The 15,037-nt window shown below is 40.6% G+C and overlaps 2 protein-coding genes across 9 annotated transcripts in view; both read left to right on the top strand.

Moving 5' to 3' along the window:
* The window catches only part of pde4a (phosphodiesterase 4A, cAMP-specific), a 61,396-nt gene extending 55,213 nt beyond the window's left edge, over positions 1–6,183 (top strand). For 3 of the 6 annotated variants that reach the window (XM_054758895.1, XM_054758896.1, XM_054758901.1), the window contains one exon: positions 351–6,183. In XM_054758895.1, coding sequence (XP_054614870.1) covers positions 351–863 — 513 coding nt within the window. In that variant the 3' untranslated portion in view covers positions 864–6,183. The remainder of the gene's footprint in view (positions 1–350) is intronic. The other 3 variants (XM_054758897.1, XM_054758898.1, XM_054758900.1) reach the window with 1 other exon arrangement.
* A 430-nt stretch (positions 6,184–6,613) lies between these two features.
* Positions 6,614–14,855, top strand: prkcsh (protein kinase C substrate 80K-H). 3 transcript variants are annotated; one of them, XM_054758431.1, is made up of 18 exons: positions 6,614–6,715; positions 6,990–7,109; positions 7,182–7,298; positions 7,383–7,478; positions 7,603–7,660; positions 8,461–8,578; positions 8,705–8,834; positions 8,921–9,005; positions 9,110–9,188; positions 9,365–9,448; positions 9,530–9,712; positions 9,790–9,877; positions 12,222–12,291; positions 12,377–12,466; positions 12,537–12,611; positions 12,678–12,777; positions 12,855–13,014; positions 13,833–14,855. In XM_054758431.1, the coding sequence occupies exons 2-17, from the start codon at positions 7,016–7,018 to the stop codon at positions 12,999–13,001; spliced, it is 1,614 nt and encodes a 537-aa protein (XP_054614406.1). In that variant the 5' UTR covers positions 6,614–6,715; positions 6,990–7,015; the 3' UTR covers positions 13,002–13,014; positions 13,833–14,855. The 3 variants fall into 3 exon arrangements, with proteins under 3 accessions (XP_054614406.1, XP_054614407.1, XP_054614405.1); XM_054758432.1 differs by having other exon boundaries at positions 6,650–6,715; positions 6,993–7,109; XM_054758430.1 differs by lacking the exon at positions 6,614–6,715 and having other exon boundaries at positions 6,734–7,109.
* Positions 14,856–15,037: the final 182 nt, after the last annotated feature.

Below are 15,037 nucleotides of genomic sequence, written 5' to 3'. Positions count from 1 at the left end.
ACACATCAACAGCAGTGCAATTCCAACACCATATATGTATCTCCTACTCCAAACAAACACGTCTCTAGTCTTATCATTGCGACAACACTTCCTTATTGGCACCAGACAGGCCGCGAGATGCGTTCACTGACACTCTGAACGTTACCACAACGTCTTTATTATGCATGTATGGTTGGTCTAAATAAACAGAAATGCAATGAAAATCACTAAGTGGATATTCTTATCACTCACTTTGTAACGCTCAATGTGGAAGTACACTTTGCTGCATTTAAGTGTGCTCGGAAGTTCTCTTCTTCAGGTTTTTTCCTTTGTGTCCTAAACAACCTTTATTGGATCTCGTTGCCGTGTAGGTGGGCTTCATCGACTACATCGTCCATCCTCTGTGGGAGACTTGGGGGGACCTGGTGCATCCCGATGCCCAGGACATCCTGGACACCCTGGAGGACAACAGGGACTGGTACCAGAGCACCATCCCGCAGAGCCCGTCACCTCCTCCCGTGGGCCAGGACAAGGAGCTCAACGCCTGCACGGACAAGTTTCAGTTCGAGCTCACCCTCGACGACGGCTCCCGGGCCGAGCAGGAGGACGAGGGCGACGCCGCGGCGTGCCCCAACCACATGGAGCAGGACCACAGCCGAGGCGAGGAGGGCGGCAAGGAGGATGACGAGGAGGACGTCCTGGCGGAGGAGGAGGAGGAGGAGGAGGAGGAGGACATCATCGAGGAGGAGGACGAGGAAGTGGCCATGGAGGAGGAGGAGCAGGAGGAGGAGCTTAAAGGCGAGGAATCGAAAAAGGAGAGACTTTCTGACACGAGTCCTGTAGAAGAAGAGGAGGATTCTTCTTCACAAGCTGAAGATACATGAGTCGTGCTCATGCCAAACCGAGAACAAACGTGACAGTACTGACCTTTAAATCTATTTTTCAACAACAACAAGAGAAAAAGGGAAGGAGAAGTTCATTACACAGCAACTGTAGACGGTGTAGCAGTCTGGGACGGGAACGCACACGCAAATAAACAACACACGAATGCAGCGGTGCAAAGGTGTGCACTCATGCATGCAGTATATGCAGAATGCTTGCAGTACCACCATCCACCAACACGGGCCGCTGTTCTCCTGCAAACACACACTATGTTTGTATGTGACACAATTGATCAGTTCTTTTCTTTTGGAAAAAGCCATCTCTTAATGGAGTGTTCAGTCAGTATTAGTAATCCATGTTCAGTAGAATCTCAACAGGAACTCGGCAGAAAGCGGGCGACTTTATTTGATTTTTTTCCATTTCTGTCGGAAAAGAAAAATAAGGGACGTGTGGATGCGGAGGGAGGGAGGAGGTAGTGTGGATGCGTGCGACGAAGCGGGGCCTTCCACCCCGCATCCCCTTTACGAGGCTTAGCTAGCTACAGCGGTGCAAGATGGCTCTGTGCCTTTTCTGACTCACCACGCCTCCTTCGGTGGAGCTTGCGGTGAAGCAATGCATTGTGGGACTGGGGAGTTTTGTCTCTATGTGTGCGTGTGCTTTTTGTTTTCTCATATTTGAAGCTTTAGTGGTGCGTGTGTGTGTGTGTGTGTGTCCGTGTCACCGTTTCAAGCTGTTTCTTAGTCTTCCTTTGTTGCTCTTCTGCTGAGGTGGAGACGCAGAGCAGTCGCTAGCACCGCCGCTAATGGACTCTTTTATCGGAATGGTCTTACCTTTCTTTTCTGAAGAATAAGCCATGCGATGCTTGGGTGCATTTTGTTTGCCTATTATTCTAAACAGCTGAATTGTTATGATTATGTTATCAGCCACACCCACTTGCACTGTGCGTCCTCATGCAACGATCACCAAAGTACATGACGAGTGCAGGGTAGCGGGAGGAAGAATGTCAGGAAGTTGGTCGTAATAGATCCTCAAACGTCGTTAATCTCACTTGTGTGTGGTTCGTTTAATCAGAAAATGCAGCAGTAAATCCCCACTATGATGAATGGGAACAAAAAAAGCCCTAAAAATGCCTATTTTTGACGCTCTAAACTATATAATATAGCTCTCAGTTATTAAACACATTTTAAAATCGGTTACACATTAAGAAACAATTACAGGCAAAAGGTATACAGCAGGGGTGTCCAAAGTGTGGCCTGCAGCTTTTTTTTCATTAGCCCGCTGCACTTTCTAGAAACACAATTAAACAAGAAAACAGCAAAAATGGAAAAAAGAGCAAATTAAAGTGAAGATATTAAGAGAAAAAAGTAATTTCACGAGAATAAAGTAATATTATGAAGAAAAATAATGTCATCTTAGGAGCATGGAGTTGAAATATTAAAGAAAAAAAGTGGTTATTTATTTTTTTAAGCCGTAATATCATGAGAAAAAAACCCAAAACAACAAATAAAGTTGTAATTTTTGGAAGATTAAATTGCAGGGAAAAGTTATAATGTCACAAGAATCAAGACAAAATATTGTGGGAATAAAGTCATCATTTCAAGAAGAACATTTTTGGAAAGAAAATAGTTGGAAAATAAATAAAGAAAACAGCAGAAACTATATGAGATAAAGTCGCAATTTTATGAGAACAACATTATGAGGAAAAATATTGAACAATGAAGTTGTAATTTTTGGAAAATTAGGTTTGGGAAAAGGTTATAATATTACAAGAATAAAGTGAAAATAATATGGGAATAAAAATCATAATCATGAAAGGACATTTACGAGAAAACAGTTGAAATATTTGCAAAAAAATTTTCGAAATTAAAGTCAAAACATTAAAAAAAAAAAAGGTGTAATCTGACGAGAAAAAAAGTTGTAATTTTCGGAGAATAAAGTTGTAACATTGGGAGGAAAAATAATGTCATTTCAGTAGCGTAGAGTTGAAATATGAAAGAAAAAAATAGATATTTTTAAGTCCTAATATAGGAACCAAAACAAAGAATGAAGTTGTAATTTTTGGAAAATTAGTTAGTGGGGAAAAACATATAATATTACGGTAAGTCAAATATTACGTATGAGAAGAACATTTATTGAACAGCAGAAAGAGCAAAGACCAAAGTTCATACTAACAATACGCTTTTTCACCAATATCAAAAAGCTGTGATGCAGGTTATTTTATCTTGAAATATAGAACCTCTTAGCATATCTAGAGTACATGGATTGGTTGACAAAATAGCAAAGAGGCCCTTGCATCCTTTCATTTTTCAGTATGTGGACATTGATGGAAAAAGTTTGGACACCCCTACTATACAGTATTGTACTTCCAAAAGGTGCCGTTACCACGTTATCAACCCATCAGGTCTTGTCAGAGCATCTTCCTGCTGGACAATGTTGAGTTAATTGACTTGTGTGACAACACCCTCTGCTGGATTCATAGCTGAAGCACTCTTCCCCCCCGGTAGGCCTGTCACGATAAAAAATGTTGCTGGTCAATAATTGTGCTACAAATTATCGGCGAGATTTGATTTTATCGGCATTTTTTAAGAGCATTTCTTCCTGAATTATATAGCATAACATACGCAGATATGTCTCGCCGCGTCCCTCAGCTCACTGTGATCAGCTTTATCTTTGTTTTATCGTTTGTTGTGAGGGCTGCCAGAGGTCCTGCTGCGGGAGGAGCCGTTTCCTCCCAGGAAAACGTCGACGCAGGGGTGGCGGACTTGTGAAGCTCAAAGCCTCGCTGGCACTTTCTCCCGAGGTGGTGTGGTTCCCATAGAATTTTCAGCGGGATTGTTTTTGCCGCTTTGTCTCTCAGCGCAAGTTGGTCGTGTTCCCCTTTTTCCTCGTCACTACTTCCGAACAAACGCACTCACTTTGTTCATTCTGTTTAAAACCACACTGGGGCTGTTGCATTCGCCTTAGAAACCATGGCTTCTGTGCATTCGTTCATGTTAGCATATGCTTTCTCACAAGGCTAGTTTCTTGCTAGCACCCTGGGTCCGCTCACTAGTAGCCCCGTCTCCACAAAGAGGTTGAATGAAAGGACAGGAGGGTTCACTCTCTCTGTTCATTCCACTATAGAACCAATAGGCACAGACAGATGCAGAGTGAACCCTTTGTCATCCAGCCTGTGTGGTGCAAAGCAGCTTCAACACACACGCATACGTGCACATATCAATTTATCCAGGGCTCATAATTATCGACCTGTGTTTTTTTAACCGTTCGATTAATCGATATATCTATTATCGTGACAGGCCTACCCACTGCTAACAGCGCCATCAAACCACTTTCTGTTTAAGTTACTGTTTAAAAAAATGACTCATTTACAATTTAAAGCAGATAAAAGAAAATGATTCCACATATATGTGGAGGAGCGAATGCTGAACCACTAATGGGCGAGGATCTGCTGTCTTTTTGCCTCAACACAGGGGTGTCCAAAGTGCTGCTCGGCGGTCATTTTACTGGCCCTTGCCATATTCTGAACAAATGAATAAATGCATTATTAATGAGGTATATTATCAGACGTTGTGGTAGTTTGCTTTGTCACCTATGAACACAAGCTATGTTTTGTTCAGATAGCATCTTTAATGCACAAAATGTATCAAAGTGTCCCTTTTTCTGAATGCACCCCTCAGTGGAAATCTTTTGGACACCCCTGCCTTAACGGGATGCTGCTATCCTACTATATTTTCATATTATTATACGTCTGTATTAGTACGCGTTGCATCGGCCCGTTCATTCCAGCTTGGTAAAAAAAATGTGTTTTTAGCTAGATAAGAGTTTTAGCAAGCGTTCACAATGAATCGTTGGCACGCTGGAGTCTGATTGATTGACGAGACTCCATAATAGGACGTCAAATTGTTATAGTTTGGTGTAGTTTTCGCAGGGTAAAATTAAATAAAAGTATGAGCGTGAGCCAGGTTCTGCAGGTCAGCAACCGAGCTCTGGAATAACTGCATCGACGCAACATTCCCGTATGCACCATTGCCTGTTCACTTCAATATTATTATTTTTTTGTATGCGTGTGTGTGCGTGTGCGCGTGTGGCTTCTTCTGGTGATGTCATTGAGCTATTGAGGGGGGAAAAAAAGTTACTATTTAATTGCCATACAAACACAATACTGTAGCAGTTGTTTCTTAATTAATAAGAAGATTATTCAGTGGGTTGATTGCTGCCATTTCTTTAAAAAAAAAAAACCATGATGAGAAAAACCACGGGAAGTGTTTTTCTTTGAACAGTGTGTGTACAGTTTATTTTTATATCATTCCGGTGGCTGGCGTAAAGGGAAAACACACACATACACACACACACAAAAGGAATCACACGTGGATATAGCTGTAAGCATAATCACTTCTGTAAATATTGTAATATTGCATTGATGTAAATGACGAGCATTGAGCACTGCAGGCCACAGCTGTCACCTCTTTGTCATTCTGTTGCCTGCTTTGTCACCACTCTCGTTTGTCGTTCACCTCAAATATACCAGCACTTTATTTCGTCAGGCTCGGAAGCTGTAAAGTAGTGTCTTTTTTTTTTTTTAAGCCTGTGCTGTTGAGGCCTCATTGCAATGTTGTAGTCAACTAAACTTAACCACACTTGATGGTAGTCCACTTGAGATTGCTTGACTCGTGAAGCCCAAAAAGGTGAGCAGGTAACGTCACGCCGGATGTGACGTGTTCAGCGATATATATATATATACACACACACACACACCTGTATATATATATATATATATATATATATATATATATATATATATATATATATATATATATACATATATATATATGTGTGTGTGTCCTTATTTGTCTCTCGCCGCCATTTTCTATCAAGCACTATCACCGCCTCTCGTTTCTTAGTAATCACTAGCCTGCCATCAGGTTAGTTGGATGCATACTGACTCCCTCTAAGAGTGTTTTTTTTAAGCTTTAAAGTCACCTGTGTTCACAAGTGAGGCAAATTATTCAAAGGGTGTGGGGTGGGGGGGTGGGGGTAATTCAAAACAACATGAGATGATTGTAATATTTGTAAATGATCCCTCGCTGTAATGTGTAAAATGTGTCCAGGTTATTTTTTATTATATTATTTTTATGAAATTTTGTTTCCTCTTGAAAGAGCCGCCGAGGTGTCATTTTGTGAATAAATGCATTTAATAAGCAAATATCTATATATAAAAAATATGATAGTATATCAGTATATTTTTTTTTTATTTCACTGTCCGGTACTGTAAAGTGTGTTAGAAATACAATAAAGTACGATTTTTATATTACATAATGCATCTGTATTATATAACATAGTACTTGTTATTATTATGTATTGTCTATATTATTCATGCTGACTACTGAGCTCTGATTTGGCTACACGAGTCGAAATATCACAAAAGCCACACTGTATTGTATTATATACAATATTAGCATGATATATTTGTTGAAAAGACGAATGTTAATAACTTATTTAAGAAGAGTGGTAAAAATTCAAAAGCAAGTAAAGATACAATGCCCTGCACAATTCAAAATTTGACCATTTATAATAATGCACTACATAAATTCAAAATATGCACCTGCGTGTCTGGCATGAGATGGCTGCAGTCTCTCGAGTGACAGAAAATCCCTCTTAGCCAATCGTTGAGCCATTTGCCACATGACAACCAATCACAATCGGTTGACATAGTTCGGCCAATGATATGCTTATATGAAAGAGCGAGGCGGTCATACGCATGCGCACTACGTCACTCCAGAACTGCGGCGCAAGGTCCGGCTCTTATTAGCCATTAGCTTGTCTTGCTCAAGACGCATAAGGAAGTCCGTTAGAGGTACATTAGCACAGCAAGTATTTTTTTCGTAAGCTACGATGCACCTTGAGTTTGTTTTACAAATTATGACAGGTTATTGTTCGTTCCCTGTCAAATGTTGATAGCTCTAGTTAAAAAAGAAAATATTAGCCCTGAGCTCCGCTTGCTTGTTTTAGCTCGCTAATTCATTGCGTGACGCTGCTTAGATTTTCTCCCTAACTCATTAACTCACGAGCCCCTGTCGTTGTGTAATTGATGGTGGTATTGTGTTTTAATTGTACCTTTTACCTGCTAGCAGAGAGTAGTATCCGCATTATAACGATGGGCTGTCGGTGCCTCCTCCCGCTGCTGCTGCTGAGCGTGATAACCGTATCAGCCGTCGAAGTGCAGCGACCTCGCGGTGTCCCTCTTTCAAGTAAGAACTTGATGCAAAGAAACATTTGTACACGTGCACTGCAATGTTGTATTTTACACCACTGTTCAACAGAAAAGCATTTCTACGAGGAGGGCAAACCTTTCACTTGCTTGGATGGCTCCCGCACCATTCCCTTTGACAGGGTGAATGATGACTACTGTGACTGCCAGGATGGGTCTGATGAGCCGGGTTTGTGCATAGCACACTGCAGCTTCCCATGCTAACTAATTGCACAGCCCATATATAAAGCATGACACAATTGCCCTTTTGCAGGAACTCCGTCTTGCCCCAACGGCAGCTTCCATTGCACCAACGCAGGTTATCGCCCGGTCTTCATCCCGTCGTCCCGCATCAATGATGGCATATGCGGTAAGATCTCAAATGGTATTGAAGATGTATGCAGTAGGATTATTGATATTATTATTATTATTATTATTATTATTATTATTATTATTATTATTATTTTTAATCAACATGAATGTGTGTCTTACAGATTGCTGTGACGCAACAGATGAGTACAACAGTGGTGCTATCTGCCAGAACACCTGCAGGTGAGTGGCCACAACATTAGGTACAAAGGTAATAATAATAATAAGGCATAGTCAGTTAGATTTTAGTGAGAGTGGAACAGTGTATTATATTAGTAAGAACTTTTTTTTCTTACGTTACTTTTTTGATGTTTTTTTAAAATGTTATTGTTAAAAAATATTTCAACTTTCTTGTAGTACATTTTTCCTTCGTTATATTATGATTTAATGATCATATTTTGACTTTATTGTAATGTAACTTATTACCCAATTTAATGTTCCAAAATTTACAACTTTTTCTTTGTCATATTATGATTTGATTGTTTTGGGTTTTATGCATTTTTTCCTTTTTATTATGACTTTACTCTCAATATTTTGTCGTTATTCATTCCCCATTTTTGTAGTTTTTTTTGTTGTCTTGTTTAATTGTATTTTTAGTATTAATTTTTTTACTTTATCATAATAAAACTTTTTCCCAACTTAATATTACAGAAATTGCAACTTTTTATTTTCTGCTTCTCCTATTTTGTCTTTTTTGTTCTTTAATTTTTTAGTTTTATGCTTTATTTATGTAAAATTACTGCTTATTTCCAACTTTTGCTGTTTTTTTTTTTAATTACATTTTTTTATTTTTTTTTAAACTTTTTTGTTTAATTGTATTTTTACAAGGTGCTGAGTGCCAATTAAAAAAAAAAAAACAGCAGCGGGCCATAAATAGTCCTCGGGTTGCACTTTGGACACCCCTGCATTGAAGTATCTGGTTCTTTTTTACCAAATACATGTTTTCAGGGGCGCTACAATTGAAATGTGCTCTTGACATGTAGGGAGTTGGGGCGCAAAGAGAGAGAAAGCCTTCAGAAGCTGGCTGAGATCACCAAAGAGGGCTTTGTGCTTAAACAACAACTCATCCAGGAGGCCAAAAGGGGTCTGGAGGAAAAAAAGGTGCAGATCTCATCACATCAGTATCTGGTGTTGCACTTACCGTCATGCAAAACACTTAGCTAAAGCCTCTGTCATTTAGTTAGCACATTGAAAGGTTTATTTAAGAGTGCATATTTGTCCCAATAGTCCAAAATGTTAGAGCTTGAGGCCAGTAAGACACAACTGGAGGTGAAAGTAGAGGCTCTCAGAACTGTAAAGGAAACAGCAGAGGAGCCAGAGAAGGCAGCTAAAGATCTCCACCTAAAGGCCTGGGAAGGTAAGCTGAACTTTTACATTGGTATTTTGGACACCTAATTTTCGGTAGCACTCATTAAAAGGTGTATGTCATTAATCTTGCTGCAGATCAGAAAGCTGCAGTACGCATGGAGAAGGACAAAGCTCAAATGGCTGAGGTGTTTCTTGAACTGGATGGTGACGGCGATGGCTTGTGAGTATCAGCAGCTAGATCATAGTGACTCTTACTGAAGCATGATTGTTTGTTGGTTTCAGTGATGTTTACATGTACATATGTACATGTGTGCTCTTTTGCAGTGTTTCCCTGACGGAGCTTCAGTCCCACAATGAGCTTGACTCAGATTCAGACGGCTCTTTCACCGAAACAGAGGCACAGGTAAAAAGCACTGCCTTTTGCAGTACATATTCTCTCAAACTGACTAGATTGACTAAATCCAAATAATTTGTTGCATGATGTGCAGCAACAAATTCCAATCTATTTCTTTGTTTTGAGAGCCCCCTAGTGGTGGTAACAGTGTACTGATGATGTTATGGTTGTCTGCACTGTGCCAGGCCATGTTGGGAGGTGTGGACAAGGTGGACCCGGCAGCATTTGAGGCCATCTGGAAGGACATTAAAGACAAATATATATCCGAGGTAAGCCGCTTTCACCTTTGTCGGCCTACTCTCTCCGTAAAAGGCTCAAATGGCGTAATGTGGGCCTTTTGTTGGCGGCAGGCCCAAGCACCGCTGGAGGCACTGCACGCCGAGACAAGAGAGCTGGGCTCCGACAGTGACTCTGAACATTACTCTGAGGGTGAAATCCCAGAGGAAGAGGATGATGATCATGATGATGATCATGATGATGATCAGGAGGATGACGAAGAGGAAGATGATGATCCAGATGAAGCGGACTACAATGTACACTTTTGCAGCTTTTGTGCTTAAGCAAGAAAAGTTGATTGTAGTGAGTCACTGTTTGTGTGCTTATCATGCAGAGACCTCCTGCCGTGCAAGAAAAGAAGGATGACGAGGCCGAGGGCATGATGCCGCCCTACGACACAGAAACGCAGAAGCTCATTGATGGTAGGTTTGTGTGACTCAGCGGGCACCTCAGGGATGACTAATCAATCGCATCCAACAACTGCACAGTCGTGAATGCATATGTTTATATCTTTATACTGTGAATGGAACGAAGTGACTTCTTTAAGAGGTGTCCGTATTTTATGTATTCACCCCTCACTATACACTTTATACACTATTCTCTAACAGGCATTAACATTTTCTCACATTTCTCTCTTTTTTAAACACTCTCAAATAGGTTCAAACCTTCGTTTGAATTTTAATGATCAACCTATGGGGTTGGACACAAGAAATTATTAATAGTGACTCATGTATTTCACTACTCTGATTGTGCCTCTTCGTCCTGGCGCCTCTCCGCTGTAGCGTTTTTGGATCCTTGTTAAAACATATTGCTGCAGTCTTTGCAATTTTCCTCCTCATTTTATGTAACAAACTGAAGATTAATTTATTCTGTAATGGCGCCCTATAGCCGCGTAACTTCTACCTTCCCTCAGTGTGTCCAGAAGTTTAACTTTTTGTGTGATGGTTGGCTTCCTCTGCCTTTTGGGTTTCGTCGACATTGTGGGTTTTGTCGGGGCAAAAACTTGCAAACATACAGAGTTCGGAGTCTCTGCAAGCTGATTGCTCACAACTAGATACACGGCAGTGCGGCACAAAGGAGATTGATTGATTGACTGACAATGGTCTGCAGCCAATCAAGACGCAGAAGACAATGGACGGTTTCTCCCTTATCCAATAGGGGCACAGAAGACAATGGGCGGGTTCTCCCTTAGCCATTAAGGACGTAGAACCCAAAGCGCGGGTTCTCCCTTAGCAAGTCAGGTTGCAGAACACAATGCGTGTTCATATGCTGGAAAAAAAAGCACTAATATTGCACAAAAAAAATCTGCGAGGCCACAAAAGGACAACCGTGATGGAGCGAGGTAACACTGTACATACTGTATAAATAATAGGAAGTCCTCTTTTTTTGTGTCTTTTGCTTTTTTTAAAAAAATGTATTTATCCCATCATTAAGCAAGCACTTACTGTTTAAACATTGCGCCTCTCATCTAGGCAAACAAGGTCACAGAAATATTAGACACTGCTCTCACTATGTTTCAGTGCAATGCAGTCGTCCCTCATTTATCGCAGATAATTGGTTCCAGACCGACCGCGGTAAGTGAATTTCCGCAAAGTAGAATTCAATAGTAATAACGGGAATAGTTTCGTAGTTAAGGTATAAACCTGTTTAAGATCTTCTAAGTACAGTTTTTAACATTATTAGAGCCCCCAGACATGAAATAACACCAATATAGTCACCTTTACATTTGTATTACCCAACACATTAGGTATAATTAGAGAAATTAAGACATATTTGACATAAATAAGATGACAGACTCACGTTATCAGTTCCTTGTTTTTTTTTTTTTTTATGGACAGCATACTTCCTGTGGTGGCAAATGTCTCGTCAATGTATTGTAATGGAAGCTTTAAATGACTTTATACTGTTATTACTAGGGATAAGCCGGATATTCATACAGATCATGTTTTTTTGCTGAGTACGAGCATGAAACGAGTACACCTCGTCGTCATCTGTAACCGTGATGAAGGGAAAAAAATCCTCATTGGGTAACTACTTTTGTATTCACTCATCATGCTCTGGGACTGGCCAGTCACACACAGCGACCGCCCCTCCTTCGGCAGACTCCCTACATCCAGAGAGAGGAGTACGCAGTATATTTGACACGACAGAGTTAAACGGCTCGTCTCGTTGGTCACTGCCTCCACTCTGGATGTTTTTTTGGGGGGGGGGTTTCCTCAACTCAACTCAGCTCATATCTAGACAGAGCTGTTAACGGCTCGTGTTGCGTCGTCACTGCTGGTGTTTTTGTTTTTTTTTCCTGTCTGCTTGCTTCTAATTTGGCTGGTGATATAAAGTCAGTTGGAAAACTTTGCTCGTAGTACTGAACACGTTGCTTTTGAGAAAACTACAGTGAACAAGGCTGACAGATTATTTAGTTTAGTTTATTTAGCCATTTTATGTTTGGATGTGTGTAATTTAGGCCACGAGTAAGTACAATTTGCTTAAATATGCATTTTTTCAAATAGGCCGTATTCAGTCATGAAACAGCGATCATTTATTAATTAATGTTTGAAAAACCGCGATAGTGAGGGCGTGATGTTTGAACTCCGATGTAGCGAGGGCTGACTGTATGTTAAAAGTGTCAATCAAAACAGCATTATTGTCTTTTCAAGGCAGAATTTGTGGATGCCGCTTCTCTATTGGATGTCATTATGTGTTGTGGACAAATTAAATGACCTATGTGCAAAGGCCCAGTAATTGAATCCAGTGTGTTTTGCTTCCCAGCCGCTCATAAAGCGAGGGAGGAGTTTGATGTGGCTGAGCGAGCTCTCCGGGAACTGGATGATCAGTTGAAGTAAGTACGTGGAATACGACGGCGCGCCTTTGCCAGTATTGCAGATCTAGCTAAAACTCCCTGCCAACGGTTGTCATCTCCGTAGGAACCTCGAGAAGGAAACTTCCTCTGACTTTGGACCTAATGCCGAGTTTGCCTACCTCTACAGCCAGTGCTATGATTTAACTACGAGCGAGTATGTGACAATGTTTTGCTTTTATTTAGTGAAAGTTCTACTCCTAATGTGTCTTTTTCGCCTGTCCCAGGTACATCTACAGGCTCTGCCCGTTCAATCGAGTATCTCAGAAACCCAAGTATGGTGGATCAGAGACCAGCCTAGGGTAATGCAACAATGCCTCTGAACGCTTCATTCGTTTCTTTGCAACTAATGACAGTGTTGTGTGTAGGACATGGGGTCAGTGGGAAGGTCCCGAGAATAACATCTACAGCGTGATGAAGTACGAGCATGGAATGGGATGCTGGCAAGGCCCCAACAGATCCACCACGGTCGGTCTCCTACTTCCACATCCACAAAAAATAATAAAATAAACCACAAAAGTAAACATGCAACATTTATCTTGCAGGTTAAGTTAAAATGCGGGAAGGAGACAGTCGTAACGTCCACGTCGGAGCCTAGTCGCTGCGAGTACTTGATGGAGTTCACCACCCCTGCTGTCTGCCAGGACCCAAAGAGCCTGGATTCTATGCTGCATGAGCATACGGAACTTTAGAGCCACTCAATTTGTGAGTAATGGTACTTTGCAAGGCCTACCAGTCATTTGAGACACAGTAATGGCTGCACACTTTCATATCTTACTTTAAATTGCTTGTGTAAGCTGAAATATAAATCGTGATGCATGCTGAATTCAAATGAAAATGCAGCAGCAGTTGAAGCATGATAATGTGGCGGTATAGCGTGTCTGCATTTGATTGCGAGGAACACACCATTGTGCCGTTCAGGCTGTCTTCATGAAGGATAGCAGGACAGCAGGAGAGGCAAGGTAATGGCATTTTCCTAAGAGTTCATTACGTTAATAGAGGGACAAGAATTAATGAAATGTGAGAGTTTAACGACGCAATGTCCGACAAATGTTCCTCAATTGGCGCCAACGCTGGCGTGCCGCAATGCGTCATCTGAAGTCTTTTTAAAACTTTTAAAAAGTTGTCTCTGTGGCAAATCTATAGTATTGGATGTATTATTTTGTTTATAAGTGACATGTTTCTGTATTACAACACCATAGCATATGCTCAGTGCAACGTGTTCTCACAGGAATTAGTACACAAGGCAAGCAGTATCTTATGTTCTTATAAATAAAATACAAAGTTTCTGTTCTGCAAAGTTGTTTCCTTGCTGATGATGGCGCTGTTGTTAACGATAATCCTAAATCTAAGTAATATAAACCCTAACAATAACCCACAAAGCAGCTGCATTGTTGGAAAGTGCTTAGTCCTTTGGAAATCAAATCCTACAGAGATTGTACTCCCAGCTAAACAGCTCCAGCATCCAGCAACGAGGATGTCACATCGCCACCATCGTGAACGTGTTTGTGCTCATTTTGCAGGTTGTTCACCAGGGACCATGTCGCCGCGGTAACAGGAAGCTGTGAGCCAGAGGGCACCAGTGTTAAATCGTCATTTCCAATGAGTTAGTCATTTGATTTATAAAATCTGACTCAATTGTAATTTCATTTAACTGGAAATAAATGTCCTGTCCTTTCTTTTGAACATGTCTTGTGTGTGGTCAATTGAAAAGCTTACCCTATGCAATTCAACAGTGATATATAATTCACAGATTTGGGAGCTCTTAAATTAAACTCTTATGAGTTATTTTTGTCATATTTGTCCAAACAAAGGTAACATTAGTTGTACCAGGCATTCAAATATATATTTTTTTCCATGACCGCATGTCAGAAAACCTTTAACACAAGCCAACTTTTTTTTTTTTTTTAATCCTTTTGGACTAATTATCTTGGAGCAACCTTTTTTAAGTCTGATGCTAACCTGTTTATATGTAATATAGAGCCTAGGTTCCCAAAGTGGGGTACGCGTACCGCCAGGGGTGGGCCAATTGTCATCGGGGGTATGTGTTGCACCTAACACAAATATGAAGCAGAAAGAACGAAGGAGAAAGCACATGACGTTCTTCATTGCTCTGTGTGAGTTATATGAACAAGTAAGTTTGATGATTATGTTGTGCATTACGAGTGCTTATTCTTGAAGATTTAATTTCTCTTGGTGTTCCAATCCCCGCGCTGTGAAAACCTGTCAATGTATGTGCATGTCAGGATGACAGAGTGAGGATGCCTCCGAAAATGAAGCTTTGTCGCTGGTTGTATGTATTTTTGTACTTTGGATACTGCTTTATCATGTTTGTTAAACTTTCCCTTTCAATTTGGGATCAAATATGCAGACTCAAATCATGCAAGTGGACAAAAGTGAAGCTCAAGTTCGACCCATTCAAACAGAAGGATCCCAGCAACCGGCTGAAATAAGATATGTAAGACGCATACTTATTTATCAGTGCTCATGTAAAACTTGAGTCAAAATTTGACCATGCACAATACACATTTTTGAACCAGAGTTACTTCCTATAATTACTATGAATTAACCAATTAATCATGTTTAATATTTCAATTTAATGAAATGTAAAAATGGTTTGTTTTTTAAGTGTGCAGCAGTAAGGGGTACGTGGCTTCAAGTCAAATGTCTCAAGATCTAGAGCTTTGTTATTGTTGCCGTAAATATAGAAGCTGGCATCTTGTGAAGA

The sequence above is a fragment of the Dunckerocampus dactyliophorus genome, chromosome 18, assembly GCF_027744805.1.
Source record: "Dunckerocampus dactyliophorus isolate RoL2022-P2 chromosome 18, RoL_Ddac_1.1, whole genome shotgun sequence".
NCBI lineage: Eukaryota > Metazoa > Chordata > Actinopteri > Syngnathiformes > Syngnathidae > Dunckerocampus > Dunckerocampus dactyliophorus.
Note: the sequence above shows the minus strand (reverse complement) of the source record. Positions and strands in the feature narration are given on the sequence as shown.